Raw genomic sequence first — 15,383 nt, forward strand, 5'->3', positions numbered from 1 at the left:
ATAAAGGTTTGTATGGTTCTGACAATTTCATTGCTTTTCGAGCAGCATCCACCTAGGCGGCTAGCTCATACCTGAGATCTGGACAGTGACATACCTAGGTATGAAAATGTGTACAATTGTAGCTGTGACGCATGCGACAAATGCACCTTTGGGTGCCTATTACCACCCTCGATACCGGGACGGTCTCGGCCAAATCGGGATGGTAAGCATGCTGCTAAGGGCGCGTTCGCATTGTCACTCTTTGACTTTTCAAGGAGTTTCGTTTTTCTGAAGAGGTGGCCTTATTGGCCTTTTCAGAAAAACGCAGCTCCTCGAAACTCCTCGAAACTCCTCGAAACTCATCCGATGGGAAGGTGGATGAGTTTCGAAGAGTTTGGAATAGCTACGTCACGTAGTACGTAGAGATGGTCGATCTGATCGGACGTCATCATCGCCATGACAATCCCACTGAAAAACCCTAAAATGATAGAAACTTCAACTAATCTCTATATAAAATTTGTTTGAACAGCTGATGAAGACAATTCGAACGCGCTTTCTAGCACGCTTACCATCCCGATGTTTCGAGAGCCGTATTGAAGCTCTGCGTCAGACTAAATATGCAGTCAGTTATTGTGGCACAGGTACGTCAGGCTCTGTATGCTGATCGAGGCCGCCGCGAGGAGATGAGGTCCTGGTATTGCTGGTGTTCCGTGACAATCTGCTCACTCCAAAGGACCGAGATCGTCCCTCGGATAAGTCACTCTACGGTTGAAGTGGCACCGTTCCTTCTGAAGAACTCAGAAGGTGGCACCAGCTGCATTCCCGATTTCCGCCAGGCTCGCACCCAGCAGTCAATGTCACTTCTTTTAATTAGTATGTCCTCTGGCTCAACTCGCTCCCTGGACGTTCTCAGGCAGCTCCATCTCTAGTCACTGACGTTGATGACCACACCCTGTACATAGTCGATAGAGTCTTGTCACATCGAGGTACTGACAGGTAGGTCAAGACAATTCCTGGTCAAATGGAAAGGCTAATGAAGATGCCACATGGGAACCTGAGCAGTTCCTGCAGCGACAAACAGTTAACTAGCCTTGCTTGCCCTTGTTGTGCTGTGTATCACGCTCTGTCTCCGCCGTGGTGTTGAGCACTGTCAGCACCGTGACTGGGTGCATACTCCACTGTAACTGACTTCACATAGAAAGTCACTTACCATTAATTTTAGTACTTTCCTAATATCAGGCATAGAGTCACTATACGGGCAATACATAGTGTCCACTTTAGAAGTCCCGAGAGGTGAGGTTATGTCGGTATAAGCAATCTCAACAGTGTCTTACAGACTGTGTTCGTAACCATTTTAGTGGGCAGGTTCCCTTGGACCTGTAGTTGCACATTTTGACCTCCTGCTGCAGTTGGTTGGCTGAGGGGAGGGGGGGGGGGGTATATCTCGGTGTCCGGGGCAGTAGGAGGATTGGCTTCGGTGGTGGTGTTAGCTGGTGCACACGTTGTGTGGTATGTTTCTGTGCGTCCTTAAATCCTGGTTTGACTGTATTGTTCAGTGGTCTTGTCAGTATCGTCTTCGTCATACATCCGCCAACTTTCTTCACAGCTGACACTTTCAGCTCGTGCTTGCCTTGGTTGAGCTCACCTTCCCCTCCGTATGTTACTTCTATAGCTTAGAACCTTCCAAGTTGGAAGGCTGTTGGAGTGCGCATCCAAGAAGTGCCAGAGCTGATTGGAAGTTAGTTGTAGAACGTCAGTACCGTTGGTCAGTGTCGTGCAATTTTATCGCATATTAAAGCTGATTACCAAGTACATGAAAACCGGGTGGTATTTGTGGACATTATATTTTCTACTAAATTATAGCCTGCCTTGCAGTTCATTGGTCCTTTTTCCTTCCTAAAAACAGTTACTGTATGTTCATGATGCAGACTGCAAGCATAGAGCTGGAGGTGAAAACACACTAACGCGGTCATTATCATTTACGTGTAGCCATGTCATGGCCTACACTAGTAGTAGTAGACGCATGCCATGGCGAATAATAGTTAGTGGAAGTAACAGTTGTTGTTGGAGCACAGCCACAGGAGACAAAATGCGCTTCATTCAAACACTCAGATCACCTATCCACGGCCAAAGCAGACAGCCGTATCGTCTCGGTCGGGGACGCTCCACACGTGACACCATGACCATGATGACTGCAGTACTGCGATGTACAGGATGTAGACAACCACTTGGGAAGCACAGTCAGTAGAGTAGGCATGCACATCATGGTAGGGCGGTACGCAGTTACCATGGTTACTGCCAGGACTGGATCCGAGTCACCAAGACCGAGTCCAGGAGGAGACCGAGGCGAGGGGAGATCGAGGCAGCGAAGTAAAGACAGCTCACCGGCGCGGCGCGGCCCCCAGAACGGACAGCATGTAGACAGACTGCATACACTGACCTGTACATGTAGTACAGTGACAGACTCAGTGTCAGTAGTCATTGCCATTGGCATTGCATTGGTACTACTACTACTTTACTAGTACTAGTACTAGTAGTGGCAGTGCGCTGCCAGGACCATGACCATTGATGACGACTTGGTAGATCTTCCCAAAATCTACACCAGGGAGTCGTAAAATACCGGTATTTTACGACTCTCTGATCTACATGTAAAACCCTGCATGCACGGCAGCAGCAGAGGGACAGTCTAGACTATGTGGACAGTCTACATGCATTTAGCGGTCTACGTCTACCACTACCAGGTCTACCAAGTACCAGTACGCGAATGACTGTTGGGCCATTCTTCCAAAACATGACGTCACAGAATTCGTAAAAAAAAGACAACTTTTGTCGCAAGCGGCTAGCCTGTCGCAAGCGCGAGACTCATCATGGGCGCGCTCGAGCTGCGAAGCGCAAGCGCGACACAAACTGTGTCACGTGTGTGTCGAATCTGACCGTCATTGTGTGGTTCCCAATATGAAAACATCATGCTGGTGCTCTGTGTTTCGATTATCGACTGTCGGAGCAGTCCTGCATATATTAGCAGAACGGTCAATACTGTAGTCTTTTCACGTGTTTGTCTTTTTTGTGTTTTCGCCGGGGGTATTAGCGTCACGTTGCACACAGAACGGCAGTGTTGCATCACTGGACGACCCTGCCTCTGCATCTGACTTAATTTCCCCAGGATCTGGTGCAGTTACACCAGACAGCCACTTCCTGTAAACACGCAAACAGCAAAAGAAGAGATCCCGCAAATCAGGAAAAAACATTATGGAAAATATAGAGTAGATCATACAACATTCAATAATCTGGAGTAATTACAGTGAGACAAACACTTCAAACAGTGCTCTCTCTCTCTGTCTCCATCCTTCCAAAAATACCCTATGACAATTCCCTAGAATTATTTTATTTTATATTCTTAGGACATCATTCTGAACATAATAAATTCTTCCATGTGTCTTCAATCACCACGGAGGGCGAAAATATATCTAAGTCATGCAGTTTACGGGAGGTACGAGCTGTCATGGATATAGAGGCTGATATTGTGCCAGCGTGAGGCCAGAGACAGAAAGAAGACACTGATTTCTTGAACAACTCACCTATATATAATCGAATCCACAAGGAGCGCTCATACTTTGATCCATCAGGACGCGAAACATCTTCAAAGCACTCTCAAACACGGAGTTTTACTGTGGGCAGCCAATTTCACAGCCATCATGAAGGCACTCGACGACTACAGGAGTTTTGTAGAGGAAAGAACAAGGAGTAAAGAGCGACAACAATCGCTTGAAGAAAAAGCAAAGAAAAACAACTGTCTCTCCAGTCATTTAGATGCTGTTGCCCTTGACATCTGGTTCCATCCAGAGGACGCGACTTTTGTTTGTCCCCAGTGCTCTCCGTTGCTATGCGTATCGAAGGAGCCGTGACGTCACACTTAACAGCCCCATGACGGTCAGATTCGATACACACGTGACACAGTTTGGGTCGCGCTCGTGTGTCGCGCTTCGCAGCTCGAGCGCGCCCATGATGAGTCTCGCGCTTGCGACAGGCTAGCCGCTTGCGACAAAAGTTGTCTTTTTTTTACGAATTCTGTGACGTCATGTTTTGGAAGAATGTCCCAACAGTCATTCGCAGTAAAAAAAGACAACTTTTGTCGCAAGCGGCTAGCCTGTCGCAAGCGCGAGACTCATCATGGGCGCGCTCGAGCTGCGAAGCGCAAGCGCGACACAAACTGTGTCACGTGTGTGTCGAATCTGACCGTCATTATATTATGATCGCCTTCGATTATTTATTTTCGTTCTACTCGACAATTCCAAAAATCAGTGCCATTGGCTTTAGCTTTGCCCTTGAACTTGAAATCTCGTGCCTTATTCTTTCTTGGGGACTGGTGTTGGATATTGAACGGGCGGAGTTACCGCCGGGATGATGGATGAAGGAGATGATGGCCTAATCTTGGCTGCGCGCATTCTCATTTTCGCGTGGCCTGCCACTAGTGTTTGATTCACAAAGGGTGTCACAGGCATAGCTGGAGGAAGAAAGGTGATGTGAACTTCAGAAGTTCTGCCATCGCAGCACTGTATAGAGGGCCATTAGAGGCTGTGTAGGCTGTATGTTTGATTTAGTTTGATTTAGCTCAGTGCTGAGCTTGCACCACACCACAGGTAGCATATTGAGTATTATTTACATTATCCATATAACTTGAACCGCTCTGTGAGCGGTTCTGAAAAACCTTTACTGGCGCTGCCCCGTCGTAAAAGTAAGAAATTAAAACTGGCTCATTGTACCCCCAAATGTGAACTGATCCACCTAAATCGCAAATGACGTGACCCGAACGCAGCAGTAGCACAATGGTGCACTTGTGGTGTGCCGCAGTGCTCTGTACTAGGACCCATGCTGTTCCCCATATACACCAGAGATATCCCCTCGGAATCTGCGCCGGCATCATCACTGCAGTTTGCGGATGACATCGCCCTGACATGTGCAAGACGGACAGCGCAAGACGTGTCTGATGCGCTCAGCTTGGCGGTTACCTCCCTCTCAAGTTGGCTGGACGCTCGTGGTCTTGTATTAAATGCAAAGAAGAGTAATGTATTGGTTTTTACCAGCAGCAGTGGGCAGCAGCCGGACGTGGGTGTACGCTGTCGAAATGATGTGCTTCCGCACACCACCAGCGCGAAATACCTCGGCGTCTTAATCGATGAACGAATGACCTGGCAACCGCAAGTTGACCGGTGCATCTCACGCACTGCTAGGAAGATCGGTAGTCTGTGGCGGGCGCGACGCTGCCTCACTCTAGCTAGTCGAAGCAAGTACTTCCTATCTGTCATCATGCCGGATTTGATATATGGATCGTCAGCATATGGCTCCGGCTTGACCCACAACCAGCTAAACCGCTTGCAGGTGGCCCAAAACCGCGCAGCAAGGGCGGTGTTCGGACGACCACGATTTACCAGGGCCAGTGATCTCTTGGAGAGGCTCTCTGTTTATCGCATGGACGAGGTATATCGCCAGAAACTACTCGTGCTGGTATGGCGGTGTGTTCATAGCCGTGCCAGTCCTGCTCTGCAGGCACTGTTTGTTCGCAACTGCGGAGCAACTCCCCTTCAGCGCAGTCTGGGCCTACAACAACCAATAGCCAGAAGCCGAGCAGGCCAATGCCGACCGGCATCTCGCGGTTGCCTGTTATGGAACCATATACATGACACGGTGCGAGGTATGGGCAACATCCCAGCATTCCGCCAAGCTGCCATTCCCTACACGTAAGTCGTTGTAGACTGCTACATAGTTGGCCATACCATGGTATTCAGTACCCACGAACTTTGCAAAGCCGATAATGTGATAATGTACCGTGGTGCATGCACCGGTGGTACCACCACTTCGTAGACTGCCTCCCGTTCAATTCTGTGCTCCAGTCCTCTTTATTCTCGTGAGTTGTGTACTCGTTTTGCTGTTTGTCTGGTTTATTTGAATTCGCACAGTAAATGTGTACTTCAGTTATTCTCTCCTCCCTCTTCTGAGTTTGACTCTCCGCTGGCCTTCTCTCCTCCCATCCCCTTACATCATATTGGGCCTCCGCACACACTACATTGTCACATAGCACAACTCAACCATTCGCTACTCTGTTATTGAGCACTCCTGCTCGTTTGGTCTCGCAAATCCAAATAAAATCAATCAATCAACCAGGTTCCTACCTGTGGATGCAGCTGGGGACGCTGGTCCACAGGCCATGGTCGTTGATGAACTCCCATGTTGGATATCCGATGGAAGTAACTATGTGTACTAGCAAAGTTACACTGCCACTGATACCATGTACTAGTGATGGTGTTACCCTATGATGTGCTGTGATCCTGTGCTCTCCCGACCTCGTGCTACTGGTGCGTTCGGGTCCCCTCATTCCCGATTTAGGTGGATCAGTTCACATTTGGGGGGACAATGGGCCAGTTGTAATTTCTTACTTTTACGACGGGGCAGCGCCAGTAAAGGTTTTTCGGTTCACAGAGCGATTTTTATATGGATAATTTCAGTTTTTTTCCGTTCCCTCCCCACCCCCACCCCGAAGGTAAACATGATGAACACGCGCGCGATGTACTGTATGTAGGCATGAGACTGCGATAACACACTGATAAATACCAGCCCTCCCCATCTCGCTTGCCCCGCATACAGATACACAAACACGCGGATGCACACGGTACACGCACACATACGCACATGTACACGACACAAACAGGAAATTCTTCATGTAAAATGCCATGCAAAGCAGTGGCCACCGTACTTTTAAAAGGAAGTCAGTTGTGGAACAAAATAATTCAACTACAACGTGTAGACAAGCTGACGGCCAAAGCATAACATAGCAAACATGACATTTGCCCAAGGATTGCAGTTTGCAGACCACGCCATGGAAGCAGCGAATACAGAATGTAATATCATACAAAGTGACAAGCAAAGAAGTGGCCACCATACACCAGAAACTTGCAGTAAGTCACATATCCAACAGATGGAAAAGTGAACAGCAATCTGGTACAGCCCACACAAGACAAAGCTGACCTGATACTTGTCCCAGGATCGCAAGTGGCAGATCCTTTTCAATGCATAACATGCAGGTGTACGTTACACGCATGGACAAAATCTGACCGTGTCGCCAGCATACAATGTCATCACGACACATATATACCCCACAAGTTACACACATCACAGTAGAAGCACAATGAAAGCAATGGAAAAGTACGATGTGGTTGCTGAAGCATCTTCGCACTTCAAATTCAGACTTATGTGGTCGTCACGAGATGATATACCTGCAAGATACAAGTGATGCAGAAAGAAAGCAGAAGGTCGTGAGGTAGGCTATGAGACACCACAAACGGGTCACCTACATGTATGTTCAGGGCTAGTGCACTCGCACGCAGAAATATCATAATCGAGTATTTCCCAAACTGAGAAGTGCAAGGAAATCCACTTGCATGCACAGGAGCAATTTTGCCGCTGATGTGATGCGCAATTCGAGACGATCTGCGATGTCACCTCTGATGCCGATTACTTCCTTGCTTAGACCGGCCCGGTCTGCTCTCCCTTCACTCTCTTCTAAATCCTACTTGGAGCAGTAAGGCTGTGCCACTGCTCCTACTGATAACCCAGTTAGGTTGTGGTCATTGTTGTGAAAGCAATATCATCGTCATTGTGGTAATAACATACGTTTTTGCACAGCGGCTGGCGCTAGAACGTGCAGCAAGCAGCACGCTTGTACTTCGGATTTTGCGATTTTTTAGAGGGCAATGGCTTCCTTTTTGCTTTGGCTACCTACGAAGAATGACCAAAAAATCCATGAGAAGTATTTTTTGGAGCTGGAGTACGAGTGGGGTTGTCTGATAAGTGCTAGGAGAACCCTCCTTTGTGGCTGTAGAGCGCTAAAACGTGCCCTGTTGGCCGAAAAATCCGAATTTTTCTCTCCCGGGGGACACCCCCGGACCCCCCCCCCCTTGTACCACTCCCAACCACCCTGTGACGCCCCTGTCATTGTAGCTTACCTGCTGTCTTTCTTGGAGATGCAGTAGCAGCTGAGGACTTGCATACAATCTCTGTTTCAACTGCCACTATTTCCACAATGTTGTCAGGTATTGGTGCGGGCGACACACGCAGATTCTACACACGTAGAAGGAAAGAAACACCATGAACATATACCTGTTACTACATGTACATGTACATGTTGCGACTGTCAAATATTCCAGAGGCAGATGGTGGGGATGGAGAGGAGAGCAACATCAGCAACAGCAGAAGCAGCAGCAGCAATAGCTGCACTATTAGCAGCAATAGCAGCAGCAGCAGCAGTACCACACAGCAATTCACCACACCATACCTCAGATTGTATTCCCGGTATGAGCATTAAATATCCAGTGGCCTTGCCCTCGCGAAATCGGCTTTCATACTAGTTCAACAGAATCTACAGCGCACGTTGCACAGGAGAATTCATACTCATTCAACAGAATATACAGCATACATTGCACAGGAAAATGCTTGTACATTGCAGAGGAGAATACTGGCTTTCATACTCGTTCAACAGAATCTACGGTGTACATTTGACAAGAGAATACAAGGCAAAACGATTACACAAATCTACGCCAATAGTTATTATAATGTCCCTGAAGATAGGCTACTGTAAAACCGGAAAATTTCGGTGGAGATTTATTTTCGATAACTTCGATTTTACCCACACATTACACACGACAACTTACCTCCACGGTCGACATGAGCTCCCCAGGATCCCCCAGCTCCTCGGGACACGCCCTCACCATCGTCGTGGAAACGTTCAGCTCGGCCAGCAGCCGTCGCAAGCCATCAATCTCATACGAGCTGAGACAGGCCATGTCCGAGAGCGGGCAGGATGGCGGTGATGGAGGTGGCTTGCCGCCTTGTGAGCTGTTCCCGTCTCCTGACGAAGCAGCAGCAGCAGCTGCCGCTGTCGCTGGCGACTGGGCTGCAGTGTCATCCGTTGACAGCTGTGGGATCTCGGCGCATGTGGGCGCCAGAGAGAGCTTCGCTGCGTCCGTATCTGTCAGCGATCAGACAATCAGAATACCGTAAAATTCCGTTAATAAGCCCCGGGCGTATACTTTGCAGAGCGTCAGCAACCGGGCGTATATTTGGGCATGGGCTTATTTTAGGGCATGGGCCTTATTTCGGACGCAATCTGCAGAAGATCAATCTATCAGCAACCCACTAGTTTCAGTGAACCACCGTTCACACTGAGAGCGGTACAGGTACATGAAACCTCCAATGTTATTAGGCATTTTGCCTGTTTTGATTTCCACTATAAATAAAGTATACAACAAACCACATTTTTTGGCAGTTTGCTACATTCCAACGGAGCATCGCTGTCCTCGCGCGCCGTGACAGTGTTGAGTTCTCCACTACTCGATCTACAACTGTTTTACAGTTTGTACTCGAACGCACGCTCGCGCGCTGGTCATTTTGAGTCCACTTGACGCCCTGGGCTTATTTCGGGCATGGGTGCTAAAACGGACTTGAAGTGTACACCGCCTAAAACTGGGCTTATTATCGGACATGGGCGTTTTTAGGGTTGGCTTATTTACGGAATTTTACGGTATACAAGTCCATATTTAGGCATAGGATATCCGCCGTGAACAGCATTCAACCGGCAACACCCAACAACAAGAGTACTGTAATTTCACAAATTGTTGGTGTACTTTTTTTTCGGTACGTTTGGTGCGTCTGTTTCTTACCTAAAGTTTCAATACACCGAACAAACACTAACACACGTAATCCAATAGGGAACTGCTTCTCTGTACCTAACATTTCTGTTCGCCTAACCTGGCCTTTTTGCCCTCATACCGAAAAATACTGAGCACCTAAAGTTTCTGAAACTAGAGTATAACCCCCGAAGAGTGTGAAACTCCCACACACCCTGCTGTCCCGACAGAATTTCAAGGTCAATTTCAAGGTCATTTTTATGATGCAATGTTCCACGCACCAGTGATTATTACGACACGTGTACGGCGAATCAACGCATCACACGTTTTTCTTTGTACTAGTCTGTACATGGTCTAATGGGGCTTTGTCCACCACAGGTTCCGAATACGTCTGATAAATTGTGATAATACGTGTACTGTGCAGCCTCTTCCCTTGTAGGAATAAGATCCTGTGCTTTGACACAAGAGTACATGGGGTTATGTAATCTTGCTTGACAGGATAACTACATATTTATGTTTGGATACTCCTAAGTGCAGTGATCCTGTTTTCTATTATTTAGAAAAGCGATCCTGTCAGCTTTTCTATTATTGTGTTCACATGGCAGAAAAAACGACATCGCTATGCTACGTAAGTTTCTACGTAAGGTGCTCGGTATTTCACTTAGGCTACGTAAGTCTCTACGTAAGGTGCTCGGTATTTGATCTACCAACGCTTGGTAGCCGTGTGCTGTGCACGTGCACGGCAGACATTGTGTTCAGTGCATGCAGTCCGCGGATCCGTGTTCGGATGTGCATGCGCGAGGAACTTCCTTCTTTGGAACTGCTTCTTGCATGAGCTGTTTCGGTTATTTCGTCTCATGGCCTGGCTTATTTCGTTTCGGCGCTGCTGAGACCTCCTTTCGCGGAATATTACTCAATGACAGGTGAGTTGACCAATTCCCTTTGATTCATTTGCTTGTGTTGACTCTTTCATTCAGGAAAAGTGTGCTGATTTTGGGGCAGAATGCAATAAATAATGGAAAAGTTGACAGGATCTCTTTGCTAAATTTTGCTTTTCTGCTGCCGAGCTGTGAGGCCTCCTTTTACGGAATACTCGATGCCAGGTGATCTCTAACTTGACCGGTTTCCTTCGATTCATTTGCTTATGTTCACCTTTCATTTACGGAAACGTGTGCTGATTTTACTTTCAAGTATTCGGATTTAGATCCAATTTTATCTCTTTGCCCTTGTCTACAGTGTGCGAAGAACGCGAGTTCAACTTCTTGACGGTAAGGCTTATGTTAGATGTCTTGTCAAAATACTCATATTCATTGTACATTGGTACGTTACAAGTAAGGCACTGGTCAGTGGTATAATATCGTTGGCAGTTCCCAATCTGGAGGGAAAGGTTCAAGTACCAATTGACCGAGTTTGCAAAATAAATTCGCATATCAGGGGAAATCTCTATTGTGGAGAGGTTCAGTAACTTGTTTGTTTCATACGAAACAAGCCAATGGGTGCAGTCTCTACTCGTGAAAATCTCGTACTTGTATGATTGGATTTGTTTACTCAAGTCTGGGCTGTTTGATTTGTGAGTACCGCCGAGATTGCACTGCCCCAAAATAATGTTTCGTGCCGCCAAAGCAAGAATTACGATCTGCAAACGGGTTGTAGTACCTGTAAGAATGTGGAGTACATGTATCGTACTTTCTCTGTTGCTGTTCAGTTGCCGTTATGTTGCTAAAGAAACGTTCAGTAGAGAGGTTCTGCAAAACGAAAATTCGAACGAAGTTTCGCGACAGTCCTTGGGAAGGTGTGCGCGAATTTTTGCACGAACTTTGCGTTCTGCACATTTTCGTAGTTTGCGCGGGCCAAGTGCACGTACGCCATGACCCGATCTCACGAAATTTCCTACGACAGTTCATTTAACGTTCCCTGCAAGTTTCGCGTCCAAAGGTGCGAAGTTTCGCACTTCATGATGTAGAGCGAAAGTTTGTACGCATTTTCATTTTGCAGAATCTCACTAGTGACTCAATTGTTTCATACGGGACGCGTCAATCAGTCGGTGTGGCTTAGAATCTTTCGCTGTAGAAGAAATCTATTCGTATGTCTATTGGAGATATAATTGTATTCTCTGGTTATAAAATAGGTTAAGCTCACAGAATAAATACCATCGGTCCCTTGGTGTTGGTCCTAAAGAGGTTCGACTAGATATCTTTCATACTCACCAAAAGATGTGGAGTGCCTTGTTTATCTCTCAGTACCTCCAACCATAGCCTTGCCCCTTTCCTCCTCAGGATCAGTGTAGTTGTTGGAACAAGGTTTTGGACTCAGCAATGTATTCGGTTACATTTTAATACATGTTTATTGTTCCTCCTTTGCTGTGTTGTTTTAGACAATCGTGGACTAACAGTTTGAAGTCATTGAACTACTTCCAAAAGTTGTATCGACATCAACAGGATTACGATTTCAGTTTCTATATGATGCTGGATGACCTTATCACGATAACCCATGACTATAAACCATTATAAACACAGAATCAACAAAAACATCTGCGACACGCACCTGGTGCATGGCTACATTTCTCAAATAAATCTGATTGAGGGTGGAGAAATCTGAAATATCTGAAAGGCAAGACAATTTTATGACAGAGTAATGAAATTCTGCAACAGCAACATGCACAGAATGACCTCCGTATAAAAAAAGTATCACCACCACTGCTCACATGTTTCCCCGCAGAAGAACATGCATTATGCTAGTGCCATTTTCTGCAAGAAAGGGCTTGCACATCAATGCGTATAATATGGTATTGATATGATGTGAAGGCCATCATTTACATATTGTAATAGGGCATTCCGTTGATTGGTGACAGAAAAAACAAAAGAAATTATAGCAATAAAAACTGCTTTATGGCAGTTTTCTAAAAAAAGTTATTGTGTTCTAGTCCATGGACCCCGTCTAAAAAGTAAGAAATTAACGAAATGTGATAGCTGAAAATTAAAATTTCACACAAAACCTCACAATAATCACACACAGAATGAAAAGCTACATGCAGAAGACCTTTTCCCCTCGTGATCCTCTTTCCTATGCATGCATGTTGCCAATTGTTGGTGCAGTACAAGTTTAGTGTTCAAAGCAGCATTTCAAGTGTTGTGATTATTGTGAGGTTTTGTGTGAAATTTTAATTTTCAGCTATCACATTTCGTTAATTTCTTACTTTTTAGACGGGGTCCATGGACTAGAACACAATAACTTTTTTTAGAAAACTGCCATAAAGCAGTTTTTATTGCTATAATTGTTGATGATGGCACAAACATAAACACCGCATATGTTGTACAGGAATCCGTCGAATTTTTTATTTATTTTTACTTTTATTAGGGTTTACCGGGTGTTATTAGGGTTTACCGGGTGATGTTAGGGTTTACCGGGTGTTATTAGGGTGTACCGGGTGTTATTAGGGTTGACCGGATGTTAGCGGCCGTCGTGAGTTCCCTTCCGGAACGCACACGATAATATACTTTTTTAAACTTTTTTTATCATATTAAGATCAGATAAGAAAGCATCAACACGAAGTACATGATTGTATAATATTATTTTACTATATCAGCGCAGCTTTCCACCAAACTTACTGGCACTGGAGTTGGTGGAGATGCAAGGATGATCCGGCCGCGTCTCATCCGTCAGTGCACTGGGTGACGACTCAGCACTGGTACGCACCACCAGCGATGACGACGGGGTGGAGGCGGCACGCGATGGGGTAGGGCTGGAGCTGGCTACGGCGGCTGCGCTGTCTGCTGCTGCACGCGTTGGTGTCGGGCTGGAGCTGGCGGAGGCGGCTGAGGAGGCACGCGTCGGTGTTGCCACATTATGTGCTTGCACTGCTTTGTCTGGCCTGCGTATTTCAGGACTATTCAGTGCATTAGACCCAGGTTTGTTTGGTTGCCGGATGACCTCTTGTTGCGTCGCTCTGTATTTGTATTCATCAATTTTTGGGCTTGAGAATTGAGCTGTTGTGTGGTTCCCAATATGAAAACATCATGCTGGTGCTCTGTGTTTCGATTATCGACTGTCGGAGCAGTCCTGCATATATTAGCAGAACGGTCAATACTGTAGTCTTTTCACGTGTTTGTCTTTTTTGTGTTTTCGCCGGGGGTATTAGCGTCACGTTGCACACAGAACGGCAGTGTTGCATCACTGGACGACCCTGCCTCTGCATCTGACTTAATTTCCCCAGGATCTGGTGCAGTTACACCAGACAGCCACTTCCTGTAAACACGCAAACAGCAAAAGAAGAGATCCCGCAAATCAGGAAAAAACATTATGGAAAATATAGAGTAGATCATACAACATTCAATAATCTGGAGTAATTACAGTGAGACAAACACTTCAAACAGTGCTCTCTCTCTCTGTCTCCATCCTTCCAAAAATACCCTATGACAATTCCCTAGAATTATTTTATTTTATATTCTTAGGACATCATTCTGAACATAATAAATTCTTCCATGTGTCTTCAATCACCACGGAGGGCGAAAATATATCTAAGTCATGCAGTTTACGGGAGGTACGAGCTGTCATGGATATAGAGGCTGATATTGTGCCAGCGTGAGGCCAGAGACAGAAAGAAGACACTGATTTCTTGAACAACTCACCTATATAATCGAATCCACAAGGACCATTGGACCATTGGACGCCCATCGCCGGAGGCGATGATAGCGATGCTACAGCAGAAGCCATAGCAACTTGTGCTGGGAATAGCCTGGGATTGCACCATTCAACAGCTTGCAAGGCTGAAGAATTGGCCGCCACTATTCAGCCTGGTCTACACCACACAGCTACGAAGTGGCTTTTTCTGGCCAGTGAATCCCTACTTTTTGGTCTTTTTTAAATTTATTTTCCCGCACACACATCACACCACATACTCCGGCATACACGGGCTGTTGGTAACCACCCAGGAGAATGAAAGAAAAGTCAGGAAGAGTCTGAGAAAGAGAAGAAAGACGTGTGTGACCATAATCGTCGGGAATCGAACCCGCAACTTATCGATTGGAAATCGCTGCACATACCGCAAGGAGCGCTCATACTTTGATCCATCAGGACGCGAAACATCTTCAAAGCACTCTCAAACACGGAGTTTTACTGTGGGCAGCCAATTTCACAGCCATCATGAAGGCACTCGACGACTACAGGAGTTTTGTAGAGGAAAGAACAAGGAGTAAAGAGCGACAACAATCGCTTGAAGAAAAAGCAAAGAAAAACAACTGTCTCTCCAGTCATTTAGATGCTGTTGCCCTTGACATCTGGTTCCATCCAGAGGACGCGACTTTTGTTTGTCCCCAGTGCTCTCCGTTGCTATGCGTATCGAAGGAGCCGTGACGTCACACTTAACAGCCCCATGACGGTCAGATTCGATACACACGTGACACAGTTTGGGTCGCGCTCGTGTGTCGCGCTTCGCAGCTCGAGCGCGCCCATGATGAGTCTCGTGCTTGCGACAGGCTAGCCGCTTGCGACAAAAGTTGCCTTTTTTTTACGAATTCTGTGACGTCATGTTTTGGAAGAATGTCCCAACAGTCATTCGCGTAGTCTACCATGCTCAACCGGACCAAACTATGTTACCGTAGTACTACATTGTTGGCAGCTGAAATCCGATCCCCCTAGCGTCTCGTACGAATCGCTAACGCGCCTAGCGCACCGCTAGGGGGTCGGATTTCAGTTGCCAACACTGTACAAAAGTACAAGTACAAC

General features: G+C 46.5%; 1 protein-coding gene across 1 annotated transcript; it reads right to left on the reverse strand.

Moving 5' to 3' along the window:
* Positions 1-6,698: 6,698 nt before the first annotated feature.
* On the reverse strand, positions 6,699-15,110 carry LOC135827098 (mucin-1-like). The gene is made up of 5 exons (XM_065339621.1): positions 15,055-15,110; positions 13,268-13,545; positions 8,685-9,001; positions 7,980-8,094; positions 6,699-7,250 (listed from the first exon to the last, which is right to left on the reverse strand). Exons 1-5 carry the CDS (start codon positions 15,108-15,110, stop codon positions 7,147-7,149), a joined length of 870 nt encoding a protein of 289 aa, XP_065195693.1. The 3' UTR covers positions 6,699-7,146.
* Between the last annotated feature and the right edge of the window lie 273 nt (positions 15,111-15,383).

This window comes from Sycon ciliatum, chromosome 11, assembly GCF_964019385.1.
Source record: "Sycon ciliatum chromosome 11, ocSycCili1.1, whole genome shotgun sequence".
Classification (NCBI taxonomy): Eukaryota; Metazoa; Porifera; class Calcarea; order Leucosolenida; family Sycettidae; genus Sycon; species Sycon ciliatum.